This window comes from Mesoplodon bidens (assembly GCF_964165515.1).
Source record: "Mesoplodon bidens genome assembly, chromosome: 8".
Taxonomy (NCBI): Eukaryota; Metazoa; Chordata; class Mammalia; order Artiodactyla; family Ziphiidae; genus Mesoplodon; species Mesoplodon bidens.
Genome location: NC_138165.1, coordinates 79,717,373 through 79,733,017, shown reverse-complemented (window position 1 = coordinate 79,733,017; position 15,645 = coordinate 79,717,373). Strand labels below are relative to the sequence as shown.

Below are 15,645 nucleotides of genomic sequence, written 5' to 3'. Positions count from 1 at the left end.
AGGACCAGACTCTTAAATCACGTGGCATTTACTGCCCGAGATAAAAAATACTTTTGTGGATCAGTGTCTGTGATTCAAAATGGCTAGGTTCCAAAATCAGTCTTAACTTTCCAAGGGGAACATTTGGAAGGCTCCTTGCAAGAAAGGAGTGGAGCCAGCTTCTAGAAGGGGCAGCTTAATGATTTTCTACTCCCCTCACTCTCAAGTCGTTAAGCAGCGTTCCTTTCCCAGAGCCCAAGTTCATGCTGAGGGCAAAGGGAATTAAAGGAAGAAGCTGAACCTGCAGCTAAGATTAGAGAGTTGCCAAGGGCCTAATTTTAGGTCCTAGCTGCCCCAGCTGATGTCCTGCACTGCTGGCTGAGCCGTGAGGACCACAAGTGTGACCGTAGGCAGATGACTTGAGTGGGTAGCGTGTCTCCCAGGCCATCTGCAAAAGCAATTAGCTTGCTGTTGGGTGTGTTTTGAGAGAGACGACCAATTATTTCTCCTTCAACTAATGTTTCTTCAGGTGTTCAAGAGTCAATAAGGGAAAATGTCCGCGCTTGGCAGAAATTCCCACATGTTCGCCATTCTAGTATTCATGCTTCTCCCCTTAAGAATGTGCTCCGAAAGGGAACTAAGCCCAGAACTCCTGGATTTTCGTGGCAAGTGACCCCCCGATTTCCTCTGGCCGTAAGCTTACTGCCACAAACTAGGGACAGTGTTGTTTGGGACCTCTCGGCTTCGTGAAAACAGACATGGATGGATGAGAGCAACCCTTGCATTTTGTGGGGGAATTTCTGTGCCCTGCTTCCGCTGGGATTTAGGCTGTCTCTCCACTCTTCACACGGTTCCCAGCCTCAGGTTTCATGCTTAAATTGTCTTCGTCAGAGGGCAGACAATAAGAGCTGGAATCTCCCAGATCAAAGGGGAAACAGAATATATTTTAAAGTGACAACTTTGTTATCCTGCAACCGGAATAAAACCAGAATAATAAAATAATACAAATATAACCCCGTAAGTAATTCCATCCTGCCACCAGAGAGCAAAATTTCTTGCATAATTATGGAAGGGAAACTCTCTTTACACACCACTCGCAAGAGTATGTCTTATTTTTGCACAGTTCTTATGCCTGGGGCAGCCCACCCCTTGCATGGAGACTGTGTGTCCCTGAGGGTTGGGAACTGTGATTACCGGCCGGTTCTTCCCGTCTGCAAAGGAGGCTCTTAATAAAGGCTCATTGCCATGGACAATGAAGAAGTAGGCTGGCACTGCCCGGCCAAGGGAGTGCACCCTTAGAAGACACGCCCTTGGTGAGGGCCACTGTTCTCAAGGTGCACAAACTGGCCCCAGTGGCTGCTCTGTCTTACTCTATTTTTCTTTCCAATTTTCCTGGTACCTTTGCTTTCCCTGTCTTCTTGTCCATGTCCTATCTGTCGATCTGTCTCTAAACCTATTTCTGCACCCCCCCACACACACACACCCCGATCTGCCCCCCTTCCCCTGTCTGTTGGCGCTGGCCCTTTCATCTTCTCCCTCGGGGATTCGAGATGTCGCTGCAGGAAGTGCTTGTCGGCCGAGGCAACAGCAGCAGAGCCCTGTGGCTTTGACAAACCTCATTTAATTGGGAGGAAGCCAGGAGAATCTGAAAGAACTGAAACATCCACGAAACTCCTTTTATCAGGCATAATTTAAACTCTGCATGGAAAAACCCCTATATGTATAAAGAAAAGTCAACTTCCCTCCTGCTGTGAGCACTCCTTGTCTCCCCGACAGCACAGGCAGGCTCCTGCAAGATTCCATCTTTTCATTTTTCTAAAAGTGTCAAAGTAGATTTGGGCTCTGTGGCTGGGTGAACAGAGAAGGAATACAGATTGGTCCCTCTCCTACACCTGCATGTGCACGCACACGCATGCACACACACACACACACACACAACAGAGTCCTTCTGTTGGTGGCTTTGCTTCAGATGACCAGGATGAATCAAAACCCAGGTTTCTAACAACACATCAGTTTGCACAGTGATTTTCTCCTAATTACTCTTCATCAAGGAAAAGCTGGTGCCCAGAAAACTTTGAAGATCCCCAGTGGTTCTCAGTACACAGAATAATAAATCCTGGAGGAGGGCCCATGGGAGAAGTTTCTTTAAATGGAGAGAGGGAACGTGAATGTGTGTGTATGTGTGTGTGTGTACACCCCCAGCGTGTATACTTGCGTGAAGTGGTAGCTGGAAGCCCCAAGCCCAAGAGGAGAAAGTTAAGAAGGGGGGATCTAGGGGTTCAGACTGGGAAGAGGGGATTGAGATGGGAGTGGGGGAGCGGATGGGGATAAAGCTCGGGGTGAGGTACCAGGAAGGGCGTAAGAATTGTAGGTCTGGTGGAATGTCCTTTATTCCACCCATATGCCAAGCCACGTCCCTCCCCTCCTTCCAAATTCTATTCCAGAGTCACCTCCAGTCTCATCCATCTTAACTTGAGTTATTCTAGTACCTCCAAAGAATTGCCTTTAGCGCACACATATTCTCTGAACATCTGCAGCTGATTATGCACAGACTTTAGCTGTTTAGATATGATTTGTGCTAATATGTGTATGAGGGTGTCCTGTTTCCTCTTCCTCACCCTCTTTTCCTCCCACTGCATAGGATCCTTGAGGTCAAGGACAAGCCTCTTTTTTCCCTCAAATTTTATAGTACTTAGTATGTTCTTGACACTTGATGGCAACTTAATAAATACTGATGACCGACTCTTCTTACAGGGTTAAGCAAGACATTAACCCCAGTTGTATGATTATGGTTATTTTTGGAGATCCTAAATGACTCACTTTAATAATAAAATACCTCAAAAAATCCTAAACTAAGAGCTTTGGGCTGTTGCAGGACAATGTCCCAGTTACAGTGGAGCTGCGTCTGCAAACCCTGGAGACTTTGGCCAGACCACAGGCCTAAGCCTACTGAACAGCAGCTCCCCACCCCATGCCCATCCTCGCCCCATCACACCCCCCAGCCCAGGACCCTCCCCCACCCAGTCTGAGCCCCTAGACCTTCCTTATTAGCTTTCTTCTCTCTGGCTTAGGACTTCTAAAAACTGTTTTCAGTCGAATGCTGGATGTTTTCAAAGAAACTCCACCTAAGGATAGTCCCCTGCAAACAGCCGGGGCCATGACTGCACTGCCCACAACTTCTGCACAGCCTTTCCTGGCCACGTCCTGAGAAACATGAGGAGCGCTCCAGCCACATGATCTCTCAGCAGTTTTCAGATTTGGAGGATGACTTCAGGCCCAGGCAGCAAAGCTGATTTCAGGGTAACTTGTGCTTCCCGTGAGCGTCCAGCCTGGGAGGACGCTCCCCTCTCCCCATGCCCCACCCCGTACTTCCTTGGGCAGCATCAGATTCCCAATCAAGACAGGCCCAGCTCTCCTCTCCTGATATATCCGTGTCACCTATCATCTTACTCTACGGAAAGAGAAAAGGGGGTTGTTAGAAACTTTGGTTTTGCTTCTCCTGGCAGATGCTAGTGAAAGCAAACTCAGAGGCAACTTTCATCTCATCCAATTTCTAAGAGTAAGTGAGTACATGGGAAAAGTCTGGATCATTACAAGGAGATCTGTGTCACCTCAACCCTCAACTTTGGAGTTTTAGAAAATCGCAAAAAAAAACCCTCAGGCAAGATTTGAACCCACCTCACTTCTCCCAGCTCTAAGCTCACTTCTGGTTGCAAATTCTATCATTCTCCAGTGCACTGAGAAAATACTTAGACACCGAGACTTACATGTGTACATGTACACACCACACACACACACACACACACACACTCCCTTGCTCACCATCAGGAAGTTGGTGCAGCTGAGCAGGCAGGGCCCTGAAATAACTGTGAACCAGTGCTTCCTGGGCGGAGACACGGTCTCTTGGAAAGCCTTTCAGCATTTGGGAGGCCAGGTCTTCAGCTTCCGGAGCCCTGCCTAACCTGGAAAAGTGAGAGAGAAAAAAGAGTTTCTCCAGAGGCCTCACTTCTGAAAAATCAAGGGGGAAAGAAGAAAAGTAAAGAAAAGGAGATGGCTAGGAGAGTTTCAAATAGAATTTTCCTGGGACTAGTAAAGTTGACGGCAAGTTGAAACTCTTACCTGTCCTGTTACTAAGATGAAGGGAAATTTCCAGCATTGCCACCATTCAGCCCCCGCCCCCGCCCCCTCCACCGTGGCTCTGGGTACCAGGTGCACATAAAGGACCTGGAATTGTAATAATAGAAACAGAAATATATAATTAAGGATTCTTCTTTGAGGGACACAGCAGCCTCTAGCAAGCAGAAAAGCCCAGATGGAAATATGTTCCAAGGGTGAGAAGCACAGAATCCTGGGAGGGGAAGAGGGAAAGAGGAGACTCTGGAGGGTGAAACTTGGGTGGAAAAAACCCTTATTTACAGTGTTTCTGAAGCTCAGCTCCCAGGGTTTGTCTCTAAGAAGCTCTATTGGTTTCCCCTGAGATGGAGCATAGGCAAGAAAGATAATTAAGTATCCAAATGACAGTAAGGACAAATCCTCAAGTTGACCTTATGTTGAATGATAAATTTGGAGTTCAGCAAATCCATTAGCTGAGCAACTACTATGTAGGCGGTTGGATCTGGGAGATGCAGGGAAGCTGTCTTCTGGCAGCTTAATCTCGCAGAGGAGTCAGACACTAATCAAATGGTCATACAGATGCATAAGCACAATTGGGAAGAAAAAGGTCCAGACTTGGGAGGTGGTCAGGGAGAACTTACTTGAGGAAGCAGCATTTGAGCTGAGAGCTGAAGAGCTGGGGCAGGGGAGGGGCAGGCGTTGCAGACCCCCAGGGTGGGAGGGAGAAGAGTGATTTTAAAGAAAGGAAGAAAGGCCAGTTTGCTGGCCTGGGACAAAGAGGAGAGGGGCCTGATATGAAGCCAGGGAGGGTGGCAAGGGGCTGACCCTGCAGGCTCTGTGAGTCTTCCATGCTTCCTATTTACTTACAGTAGCTGAAAGTCTTTGCTAATCTAGTGCCAATCATTTAAGTACACCCATCTCTAGAGACCACAGACAGGTTTACAAGTGGCAAGCACAAGACAGAAAACTGTGCTGATCCCGAGACACAGTTAACTTCCGAACTGATGCCTGATGTTCAGAATTCAGTTGCATGGCCGTGCAACTCCCCAATTAAGCAAAACCAGATGGGCTTCCTTAAGGTTGAATGTACATATCAACCTGAAGCGACAAACAGATACCCTTTCCCTCCCCAGGTGCCATGATGCAGGGATGCAGGAAGTCCTGGCCCAGAGGTGGAATTTGCCTAATTTTTGCATAAGATTTGCATTAAAAACTTTCAGGTATCTGATTCCCATGACATAAAACTGTTTCTGCAAACAGATAGCTAACTTTACCCTCAAACTCAAGAGTAAATGCTTCACAGACTTAAAATAGAAAAGAAATCTGCAAATCCCCGGTCCTTGCAAATTTCCAGGCCAGCTGGAAGAGAAGGGAACCGGGGGTGGAGGCCTGCTTAGTAGCCTGTGGCCTGAAATGCTGGCGGGTCTTTTCTCCATCTAGGGTGCCCTGCCCAGGCGCAGATTTTCAGGGCCAATGAAATAGGAGTCCGGAGTGCGAAAGCTGGTTCAGATCAGCAGGACCCAGGACCAGTCTGGAAGGAGACTCAGGGAAAATCTCGTGAAAAAGATTCTAGCCAGTCCGTTTTCACGACAGGGTGGTGGAGTGGGATGCGTGGCGAAATTAGGGCCTGAAACCTCTCTGAACTTCCGGGGGTGGGCGGGTGGACAGGTGGTTATGGGGGGGGGAGGGGAGCGATGCATCCACCTCCACACTGCACCCCAGTCAGAGATGTGTTTTCTCTGCACACTCCCACCCAGCATGCTCATAACAACTGAATTGTTACAGAACTGCTCTGGAGAAGGGGCTTAGGAGCTGCGATCTGATTGGGCAAGGAAGGCTAGGGGACTTGTTCCAACCCGTGTTAGCCCGGGCGTACATACTGGTTTTATTTAGACTGTATCTAGGTGGGGTGGCTGCCGAAGCCAGGAAAGGCTGATGGAGCTTACGGGGCTTGTGGGGACACATAGAAGCAGAGCAAGGCCACTTCCGGGGGACAAATGAAAGAAAGGAGAGTGGGAACCGGTCAGTAATACGGGGACTTCTTCTTGAGGACTTTCCTCTTCAACTAACCAACCTTCCCCCGACCCCACCCCATCCCCCGGCCCCCGCCCTTCCCACGAGGTTGTGTCAGGGCTTTTAGTGGTGTTGGGACTTATTTCAATCTCACGGCCTCCAAACTGTGACCGCCACCACCTACTTCTGCTCCTCAGCTGGCAGAGGCGGAGTATACGCATGAAGCCTTTTCCTCGGGGGAGACAATTTCACGTTGGTCTTCCCTGTATAAACCAAATACGTGCCCTCCTGACTACGAGCCTTTACTCGTAGCATAGTAAAGGCTTATAGTAGGACCACCTGATCTGGACAAGCATCCTAAGAATCTCCACCTTGCTATGATCTCTTATTTGGGAGCTGAGAAAAGAGCCCTAGGGATACAGATGTTGCTTCTTTGGGCACAAATGTTAATTTACCTCCATGTTTGTATAATTCTGCTTCTTTCTGCCATCTATAGTCTTGTTTACTATCCATTGCCTTTATTGGCAACTTTCTACAATTTCCCACTTCCTCTAACTCCTACCTGAACAATTCTTCACTGGTTACAACCCCTGCTTTGGAAATGAAAGTTGACATGAAAAGCGAACATCGCAAAATTAATTTGCCTACTAGCACATTTCCATATAGGCTAAATGTTAATAGATATTTATTTGTTAGGCTTGTGATATTAGCTATGGAACATACCAGGAGTACCTTGCAAAGTTAAGAGAACCTACCACCCAATTAATGAGAGTCTGTTAATAAAGACAAAGAATCCTCTGGTGAGCCTCTCCTACTAGTAGCATTTCCAGAAGTGAGAAGTGTTCCATTGCCAGAATAATACGTTTGTTGTAGAACACTTAGAAAATGCAGAGAAAGAAAACTGAAGCTGAAATCTCATCACTCTGAGATGACCCTTTTCACTCAGATAATCACCATTGCTTTAGTGTTTAGTTATTCTTTAGTCCTTTATTTTTATACAGATATATTTTTTGTTTTACAAAAAAATGGGATCATACTCTACATGCTGTTCAACCTACTTTTTGCACTTGAGTGTCTTGATCATCTTCCCAGGACTTTGAATAGCCTTCTGGGACAAAGTTTTAATGACTGCAGAGCATTTCACTATGTAGCTATACCATAGTCCACATAGCCAAATGCTTATTGAAGTTGTTTCCTTTCTTGTTGGGGTGTAAGGGGCTACTATTAAAATCATGCTGTGACAAATATCCTCAAAGAGAAATCATTGTGTACTTGTGCAATAATTTCCTTAGTATAAATTCTGGAAATTGAAATTCCCAGGTTGAAGGATACTATACAACATGTTACATTTTTTGATTATCAGCTAGTTGTCCCAATTTCCATTTCCACCAGCAGTCTGGGAGAGCTCCTGTCTGTGTGTGCAAAGAAGACAAATTCATTCCAGCCAACCTGAATTGCCACGGGCCCCACTGCTCATGAAAGTGGTAAGAAGGATTATAATTGTAAATCAATTCTGAAAGATGTGCGGGGTGCGAGGACATCCACATTTAATTTTAGAAGTCCAGAATAGAAACATGAACAATAAGAAAGAGTCACTCAACATATCTGGAATCTGGTGGCTCTCAGGGGCCTAAGGCAAGAGCCTTGATTTCTCTGCACAGCCTGGCGCTGAGTATAGAACTCTCCCACTGCCATTGCTGCCAGCAGGTGGATGGGGGGAGGGGCTTTATCTGTTTGCAGCACAAGGCTGGTCACGGTGAGTTCAGCTGGGTCCTTTGTTGTTTTCCCCTAGATCCATAGAAAGAGAAAAAGGGCAGGGACAGAGTGGTCACTATCCTTTTTCCAATTTTTCAGTTTGTTTTTATTTTGAAGTGATTTTAAGTTTACAGAAGAGTTTCAGGAGTAATCGTTGTATGTTTCACTAGCTTCCCCTACTGTTAACATTTTAGATAATCATAGTAAAATGATCAAAACTAAGTAATTAATAGGCACAATATTATTAACTAAACTGCAGACTTTATTCAAATATCAAATATTGGTTTTTTTCGATGGTGACCTTTTGTCTTGTTGTTGTTTCAGGGGAGTGGGTACTTTTTTACTGCTGTCAGTTTGGGGTGTGGTAAAGCAGATATCCCCAATAAGAAATATCTCCAATAGGGCTTCCCTGGTGGCGCAGTGCTTGAGAGTCCGCCTGCCGATGCAGGGGACGCGGGTTCGTGCCCCGGTCCGGGAAGATCCCACATGCCGCGGAGCGGCTGGGCCCGTGAGCCATGGCCGCTGAGCCTGCGCGTCCGGAGCCTGTGCTCCGCAGCGGGAGAGGCCACAACAGTGAGAGGCCTGCGTACCGCAAAAAAAAAAAAAAAGAAAAAAAGGGAAATATCTCCAACACTAGAAAGAAACAGCATCAGAGAAGCTGTCCTATAATTTCCTAATCAGTCTAACGAGTGAGTATGCACTTACTAGGCCCATGTTAATCGCAATCCCATCAAACCCCCAAGGCCTCGAGGTGCATTTCCAGTCCGCTCACAGTTCCTCCGCTCCTTGGCAGAAATATTGTAAAAAAGCCCGTGACAACAAGGCTACTCTTTACTCATCACACTTGCAACTTGACTCAACTGACAAAGCCACAGAGACCTGGGTACCAGATGAAGCCCAGTCCTACCGCTTACTTAGCTTGATGACTTTGGCCAAGTTACTGAACTTCTTTGAGCTTCAGTTTCCTTCTCTTTGAAATGGGAATGAGATTTGTGAGGCATAAGTGAAATAACACGTGCAGCCCGCTACTAGGCACACAGCAAGCATCCCACCTAACCTTAGTCCCCTTTCAGTGACAAAGCCCTTCTCAGAGCCAAGAGTTTTCTCATGTGATAACTTAGGCCGGTGCTGTCTAATAGAACTTTCCGTGCTGATGGAAATATCCTATTTCTGCCCCGTCCCATACGGTATCCACTACTCATATGTGGCTATTGAGCCCTTCAAATGTGGCTACTGCAACTGAGCAGCTAAATTTTTTTAAGTTGAAGTATAGTTGATTCACAATATTGTGTTTGTTTCAGGTGTACAGCGTAGTGATTCAGTTTTGGGGGTTTTCTTTTGCAGATTATATTCCATTATAGGTTATTACAAGATATTGGATATAATTCCCTGTGCTATACAGTAAATCCTTGGAGTAACTGAATTTCAAATTTAATTTTAAATAATGTAAATTGAAATAGTCACATGTGGTTAGTGGCTATGGCATGAGACAGCACATCTCTAGCCATTACTCCTTGCTTTGAGAATCTGAGCAAAGAGAAGCCAGGAGTCTGAGCTAAGGCAGAGGTATTGCTGGGAACGAGGCAGTGGGCCGAGGTGTTGCCTATGGTCAGAAAAGCCAGCGGGATATTCAGCGACTCCACGTCCTGCTCAGCCTAGAAGGAAGGGCTGGCTGGGCGGCTGCAGGCGCTTTCTCCTGCCGTGCAACAGTGCCAACAGCAGCAGTGCAGGGTAGTAAGGCGGTCTGCAGGTTTGGAGTTACCGTTTATTTTGGAAGCCAGTGGTGAAATGGAAGAAAGCCACAGGGCAGCATGAAAATCCAAATCCCCCTAGTTAGGGGTTAGGGAGCCTGACTATGCGGGCAAGAGGAAGTTTGCACGTCTTGCATGAAATGATAAACAGCAGTTCCCTGGAACCTGTCTCCAAAACAACGGGGAGTTTCAGGTGATACAGCGCGTTTGAAAATGAGAGTGCAGCGTGCGGACGCCCTGGGGAGAATCGTGTCCCTCCCAAAAAAAGATCCTTTGGTAGTTCATAGTTCTGTGTTCCGACCTATTTCACTCTTCGTGTTCTGATATCCACTCTCCGTGGAGGCTTTTTAAAGCACATGAACAGTAAGTATGGGAAAAAAAAATCAAACAAACTTTGGTTGGGTTAAACCCTACCACATTTTCAGGGAAGAGCAACGTTCAAACGTTCACTGAGGGTCTCTTTCTCTTCTCCCCACCTGCGGGAGGGTGTTTTTCTTTGACATTTGAGCCCCTTTCCCCTGTCTCTGATGTTTTCCTCACTGCCCTGTTTGTCTCCTCACTGAAGCAAAAAGAACAGAGCCTTGGCTAATTACTCTCAGATCAAATAATACTGGTTATTGTAATTGGTCATTGTCCGAAAACACTGAGTTCTTCTTAGCTCTGAGGTTGCCTGGCACGGCTTAGTTAGCTAACTATTCCGGGAATGTCTCTATTATCTGTTTTACTTTGCAAAAGAAACCGGGGACTTGTTGAAAGCTGGTAATAAAAGTCTGCCCTGGTCCGAGCCGAGGCTGCGTAGAGAGGGCCTGGGAAAGCGTGGCCTCCGTGAATCACGTTGCCCCCCAACAGCTGCTCAGTGATGTCATTTGGTTTCTGTGTCGGAGAATAATAAACCCACTAGGTCTTCTTACAGGCCAACGCTCCCTCGTTCTCAGGGCCTCGGGCAGGGTGGAGGGGCACAAAACAATTTTAATGACCAAACTCACAGGAAGTAAAATGGTTCACAGAGAAAAACTAACAGACTCACAGGTGGCTGCCTGTCCAAGAGGCGTCTTCCTGGGGCTGAGGGCCCCCAGATCAAGGTGCTCAGGGGCTGGATGTTCATCAGTTTGAGACCCAGGGAAATGTCCCTCCAACCCTGCTGCAAGATAAGCTTTCCAAGGCGGTACTCACCGGTTGCAGACATTCTCAAGGCTCTGAGGCTTAGGCAGTGGGAACCATTCTGGAAAGCATACACAGACACGTTAAAAGACAAAAACAACCCTAAAATCCTGTGGCCAAAACTATTATTAAAATTCTAAATGCTCTTCTTGGCTTGGGGTAACAGGGAATTCAGTTATCAGGTAGGCAAACTAAGTGAGTTTAAGTTTAAATGGAAGGTCACTATTCTGGGTTGAGTTGTGTCCTTCTCCCGAATTCATATGTCAAAGTCCTATAGGCCCAAGTACCTCAGGATTTGACCTTATTTGGACACAGGGTCATTGCAGATATAATTAGTGAAGATGAGGTCATTAGGGTGGACCTTAATTTAATATGACCAGGGCCCGAATAAAAAAGGAAATTTTGGACATAGAGACGGACATGTATAGGGGAAGACAAAGAATAGACAGAAGGAGACAGCACGTACAAGCCAATGAGAGAGGCCTGAACAAATCCTTCCCTCAGAGCCCTCAGAAGGAACCAATCCTGCCAACACCTCAGGTTCAGATCTAGCCTCCAGGAGCGTGAGACGATAAATTTCCGTGGCTTAAGCCACCCAGTTTGTAGTACTTTGTTACGGCATCCCTAGCAAACTAAAATAATACAGTCACAATATTTAATGTCTGCTGGGTGCAGAACATGTGCCGAGTGCTGGGAGAATACACAAGTAATCACGAGAAGCTTCCCCACTCTTACAGAGCTTACAGTTCATTTGAGAGAACAAAACGTGCTTGCCCCGCCCCCCTCCAAGAAAACGCGTGACAAATGAGGGGGCAAAGTCTTAAAAACTCAGAAGTGGTTAAAAAGTTAACGGGACTAATTTTATATGTCACTTACAGTAAAGGTGGAAGTGAATCCTGGCTTGAATAATCCAAAATGGATGATAATACGATTTGTAATTTTCTTTGGAGCACTCTTTACAACGTTACATGTGGATACATGTGTTTCTATTATTATTATTTTTTATATTGACACTATTTAACCCAAAATAAAACCACTATAAAAGGAGACAATTTCTTATTCATTCAAGAAATACTAATTAAATGCTTACTCTATGTAAGGGTGCTAAAAGGGGCTGCAAGGATGTAAGCTTATGCTACTTATCAAATCCTTCTATTTCGACTCCAAATTGAGAAAAGAGTATTTCAACTCTCATGTAAAAGGATGTTTTTGCTTTATATTTTCCTTGGGCCTGAAGTATAATTCTCTTGGTTTTAAAACCTCTCTTCTTCCAGCTCCTATAGGAATGGAATACAGCAAGACTGTTTATCCAACAAAGAATTTAATCATAGTTGGGCAAAAAATGGTTTTGATAATACTGACCTATTCATGTCTGTATGTGTATGTAAAAAGCCCTGGAAGACCACTCACCTGATCGTGATAATGGTCACTAGGGCTTACCCTTCTCACTTCTATGCTAATTTTCTTAAATTTATTTATTTTTAAATAAAAAGCACATATTACTGTGTAACTTCAAAAATATGTTCAATTAAAGATGGACATTATGGTGTTAAGAGCTGTAGAATGAAAGCTGTGATCGAAGAACATAATTTAAGCTGAGTTTTCAAGGTCAGATGCAATCAAATGTGAACTACTCTGCTGGCAGTTTTTTAAAAAAATTTTATTTATTTATTTATTTATTTATTTTTGGCTGTGTTGGGTCTTCGTTGCTGTGCGCAGGCTTTCTCTAGTTGCGGCGAGCGGGGGCTACTCTTCGTTGCCGAGCCAGGGCTTCTCATTGTGGTGGCTTCTCTTGTTGGGGAGCATGGGCTCTAGGTGCAGGCTTCAGTAGTTGTGGCTTGTGGGCTCTAGAGAGCGCAGGCTCAGTAGTTGTGGCGCAGGGGCTTAGTTGCTCCGCGGCATGTGGGATCTTCCCGGACCGGGGCACGAACCTGTGTCCCCTGCATCGGCAGGTGGACTCTCAACCACTGCGCCACCAGGGAAGCCCTGGACCTGGGTTTTGAATACACACTATGCCACTTAACCAGCTGTATGACTTGAGGGTGTTGCTTAACCTCACCGGGCCTCAGTTTTCCCATCTGCAGGAGCGAGATAATTATAGCTCCTACTGCACAGGGTTGTTGTGAGAATTAGAGCAGTGAGTGAAGTATAAGTATTTCCTCATCCTTTGCCTTTTTTCTTTCTGCCTCTTTCTGTTGTTTGATGTACCATGTATTTCTCCTCTCAGGTTTCAATAAGGTTTCTGCTTATTGTTCTCCTTGGAAATCCATAATTTGCTGTTTCATTCTACTGAAATTCTAACGTGTTCCAAGCTTGAGTTCTTACAAACCTAGCTTAATTTCTTTTGAGTTTTCAGTGTGGGCCAGAGGTGTGTGCCTTAGCTCTGTGGTGTAGTAACATGAACACAAGCCCAGGCTTAAATCTCCTTTCTGCCACTTATGAGCTCTGGGCTTTGGGGGAAATTACTTCACCTCTCTGGTTAAGTAACTCAGAAGTTTCTCAATCTGTAAAGTGGGAACACTCTTCCAGTTGCCTGGGAGGATTAGATAAGATTAAGCACTTGGCCTGTAGTAGGGGCTCAATCAATGTTAGTCTTATTCCTTTTTCTTCTTCTTGTTTCTACCTCTCATTTTGGAGAAGCAACCTGGTCTCACACAAGTGGTCCTCAAGCCAAGCAGCACACTAGCATCACCTGGGAGAGTTTTTGAACAAAAAGGAGGCGCTGGCTCCACCCCACAGAGTCTGATTCAACGAGCCTGGGGAGGGCCCAGCATTGGTCGGTTGTTGTGTGGTTGTTATTATGTTTAATGGTCTCCAGATGTTTCTAGAATGGCACTAAATGAGGCAGAGGACACTGGTCTATCAAGGAGGGCAGGGTCGACCAGCAACTTCCAGCAACTCCCACACACTTCTCTGGGGCTCATTTCCTCAAGTAGGCTTGTGAAAATTCAGTTAATCAATGTACATAAAAATCACAGAACGCCGTGTCTGATGCATACTTCACATGTTTTTCAAGGATGTGAAAGAGGAAGCATGATGAAGGAAAAAAATCATTCCTCATAAATTCTACCAGTAGAGGATGACTTGTAAGAGTTGGCCCCAGGGCTTCCCTGGTGGCGCAGTGGTTGAGAGTCCGCCTGCTGATGCAGGGGACACCGGTTCGTGCCCCGGTCCGGGAGGATCCCACATGCCGCGGAGCGGCTGGGCCCGTGAGCCATGGCCGCTGAGCCTCCGCGTCCGGAGCCTGTGCTCCGCAACGGGAGAGGCCACAACAGTGAGAGGCCCGCGTACTGCAAAAAAAAAAAAAAAAAAGAGTTGGCCCCAGGAGGCAATGTGACAACATTGAACTTGAGGTTCCGTGTCTTGCATAGACTGTGCCTGACTCTCTTCCCCCATCTATTTTGTAGCTACGTTAGCCCAGATAGCGGATTGATGTGTCCAGCGTCAGCCAGGTTGCTGGTTATGAAGCGGAGCCAAAGCCCAGCGCCCGCTTGTGGCCAGCCCTCTGCTCTTAAGCAGATAACCTGATGCTGGGTGACCTTGCCTCGTTCCCATTGATTTTTCCCAGTAGTTAAACCGCAAGGGATCAATGAGAGAATGATCCACAAACAGGCATTTTACCCAGCGCCATTTCAAGAGAAGTCTGTTTCTCTGGCTTCAGTAGCCTCTCAAATCGTAGGTCTGTCAGTAGCTTATTTCCCTTCTCCTTCCAAAGCTGATGGTTAATCATTAGACCAGATTCCTCTCCATCTGCTCCTTCTGCAGTTCTCTTTAAAGGGGTTCTCGTTTGAGTTCAGTTGGAATTTGAGGCAGGAAGAGCAAAGTAAACTTCGCTTTTGTAAAAGCCAAGTTTAAAAGCTGAACATTTTAATTTCCCAACTGAACAGAGTAAAAGTAAAATGAGGGCCAAACTGTTGCTACCATAGTAAAGTAATGCATTTTTTCATAGACCTTTAAGAAAGCTCATTCCACAACTGATTCAAGTCAATAGAGATGTGTTGGTTGGTTGATACAATATCACCAGGACCATTTTGAGCCTTAGCTCAAGGTGAAACATTTTCTAGTTACTATAGTCTTTACCACAGTCCCCCTAAGGTTATCTTATAGTGCGGTCTACTGAACGACACCTCTGGAATTTCCCGGACACAATGCATTCTTGAGATACCATATATTTAGATAGTTGATAATGCTGTTAGCCTTACTGCGCTATCTCGAGCCTTTGCAAAAATCTGTAGCTCGTCTACCTCACCCCCAGCCTCACCCCAGATATACACACTCAAGCCCTCACAGCTGCTCGCCTCCCTCTTCCTCAGGTAGCTGGCTTAGTCTTTTGCTCAGGGAGTCTGAACTTGGCATTCCTGTTTGAGTGTCATCGGGACACCAAAAGCCAGCGCTGTCACGGAGGGTGCTCCTTGGCATTTGAGCCTGGCACTTCAACGCTCACTGGGGGCTTCTCACATTTCTAACCCTGCATCAAAACTTTTTGTGGATTCTAAGAAAATATCTATCCTCGGAAGCTTGTTCCTAAGGTAATGGTCTCTGGAGAGGGAGGGGAAGCCAGGCCTGGCTCCCGGTGCGTGGATGGAGAAGGTGGAGGTGATGGGCTCGGTCAGGAGTCTCCCCTCTCCCGGGGGCAGTGTTTAATGTCTCTCCACACCCACAGACGATGTTTGAGCTATAGCTCGATCATGCCATTCGGTGTTTATGGTATTTAATGACGCATCACTTGACATTTATCACTCCCCTGTAGCCTCTACAAGTGTTTAAGGGCCACACATGCAGGTGTTGTGCTCAGCACTGGAAATGCACAGACATGGTACTTGGTGCTCCCCCAAGTTTACAGCCGTATGATTTCCATGGGATGATGATGACG

The 15,645-nt window shown here is 46.2% G+C and overlaps 1 protein-coding gene across 4 annotated transcripts in view; it reads right to left on the bottom strand.

The window, feature by feature from the left end:
• CDK15 (cyclin dependent kinase 15) overlaps window positions 1–15,645 on the bottom strand; it is a gene marked incomplete at both ends in the record, with an annotated part of 86,485 nt that overhangs the window by 6,139 nt on the left and 64,701 nt on the right. For all 4 annotated transcript variants that reach the window (XM_081242541.1, XM_081242542.1, XM_081242543.1 and 1 more), the window contains 2 exons: window positions 3,802–3,941; window positions 10,785–10,833. In XM_081242541.1, coding sequence (XP_081098667.1) covers window positions 3,802–3,941; window positions 10,785–10,833 — 189 coding nt within the window. The remainder of the gene's footprint in view (window positions 1–3,801; window positions 3,942–10,784; window positions 10,834–15,645) is intronic.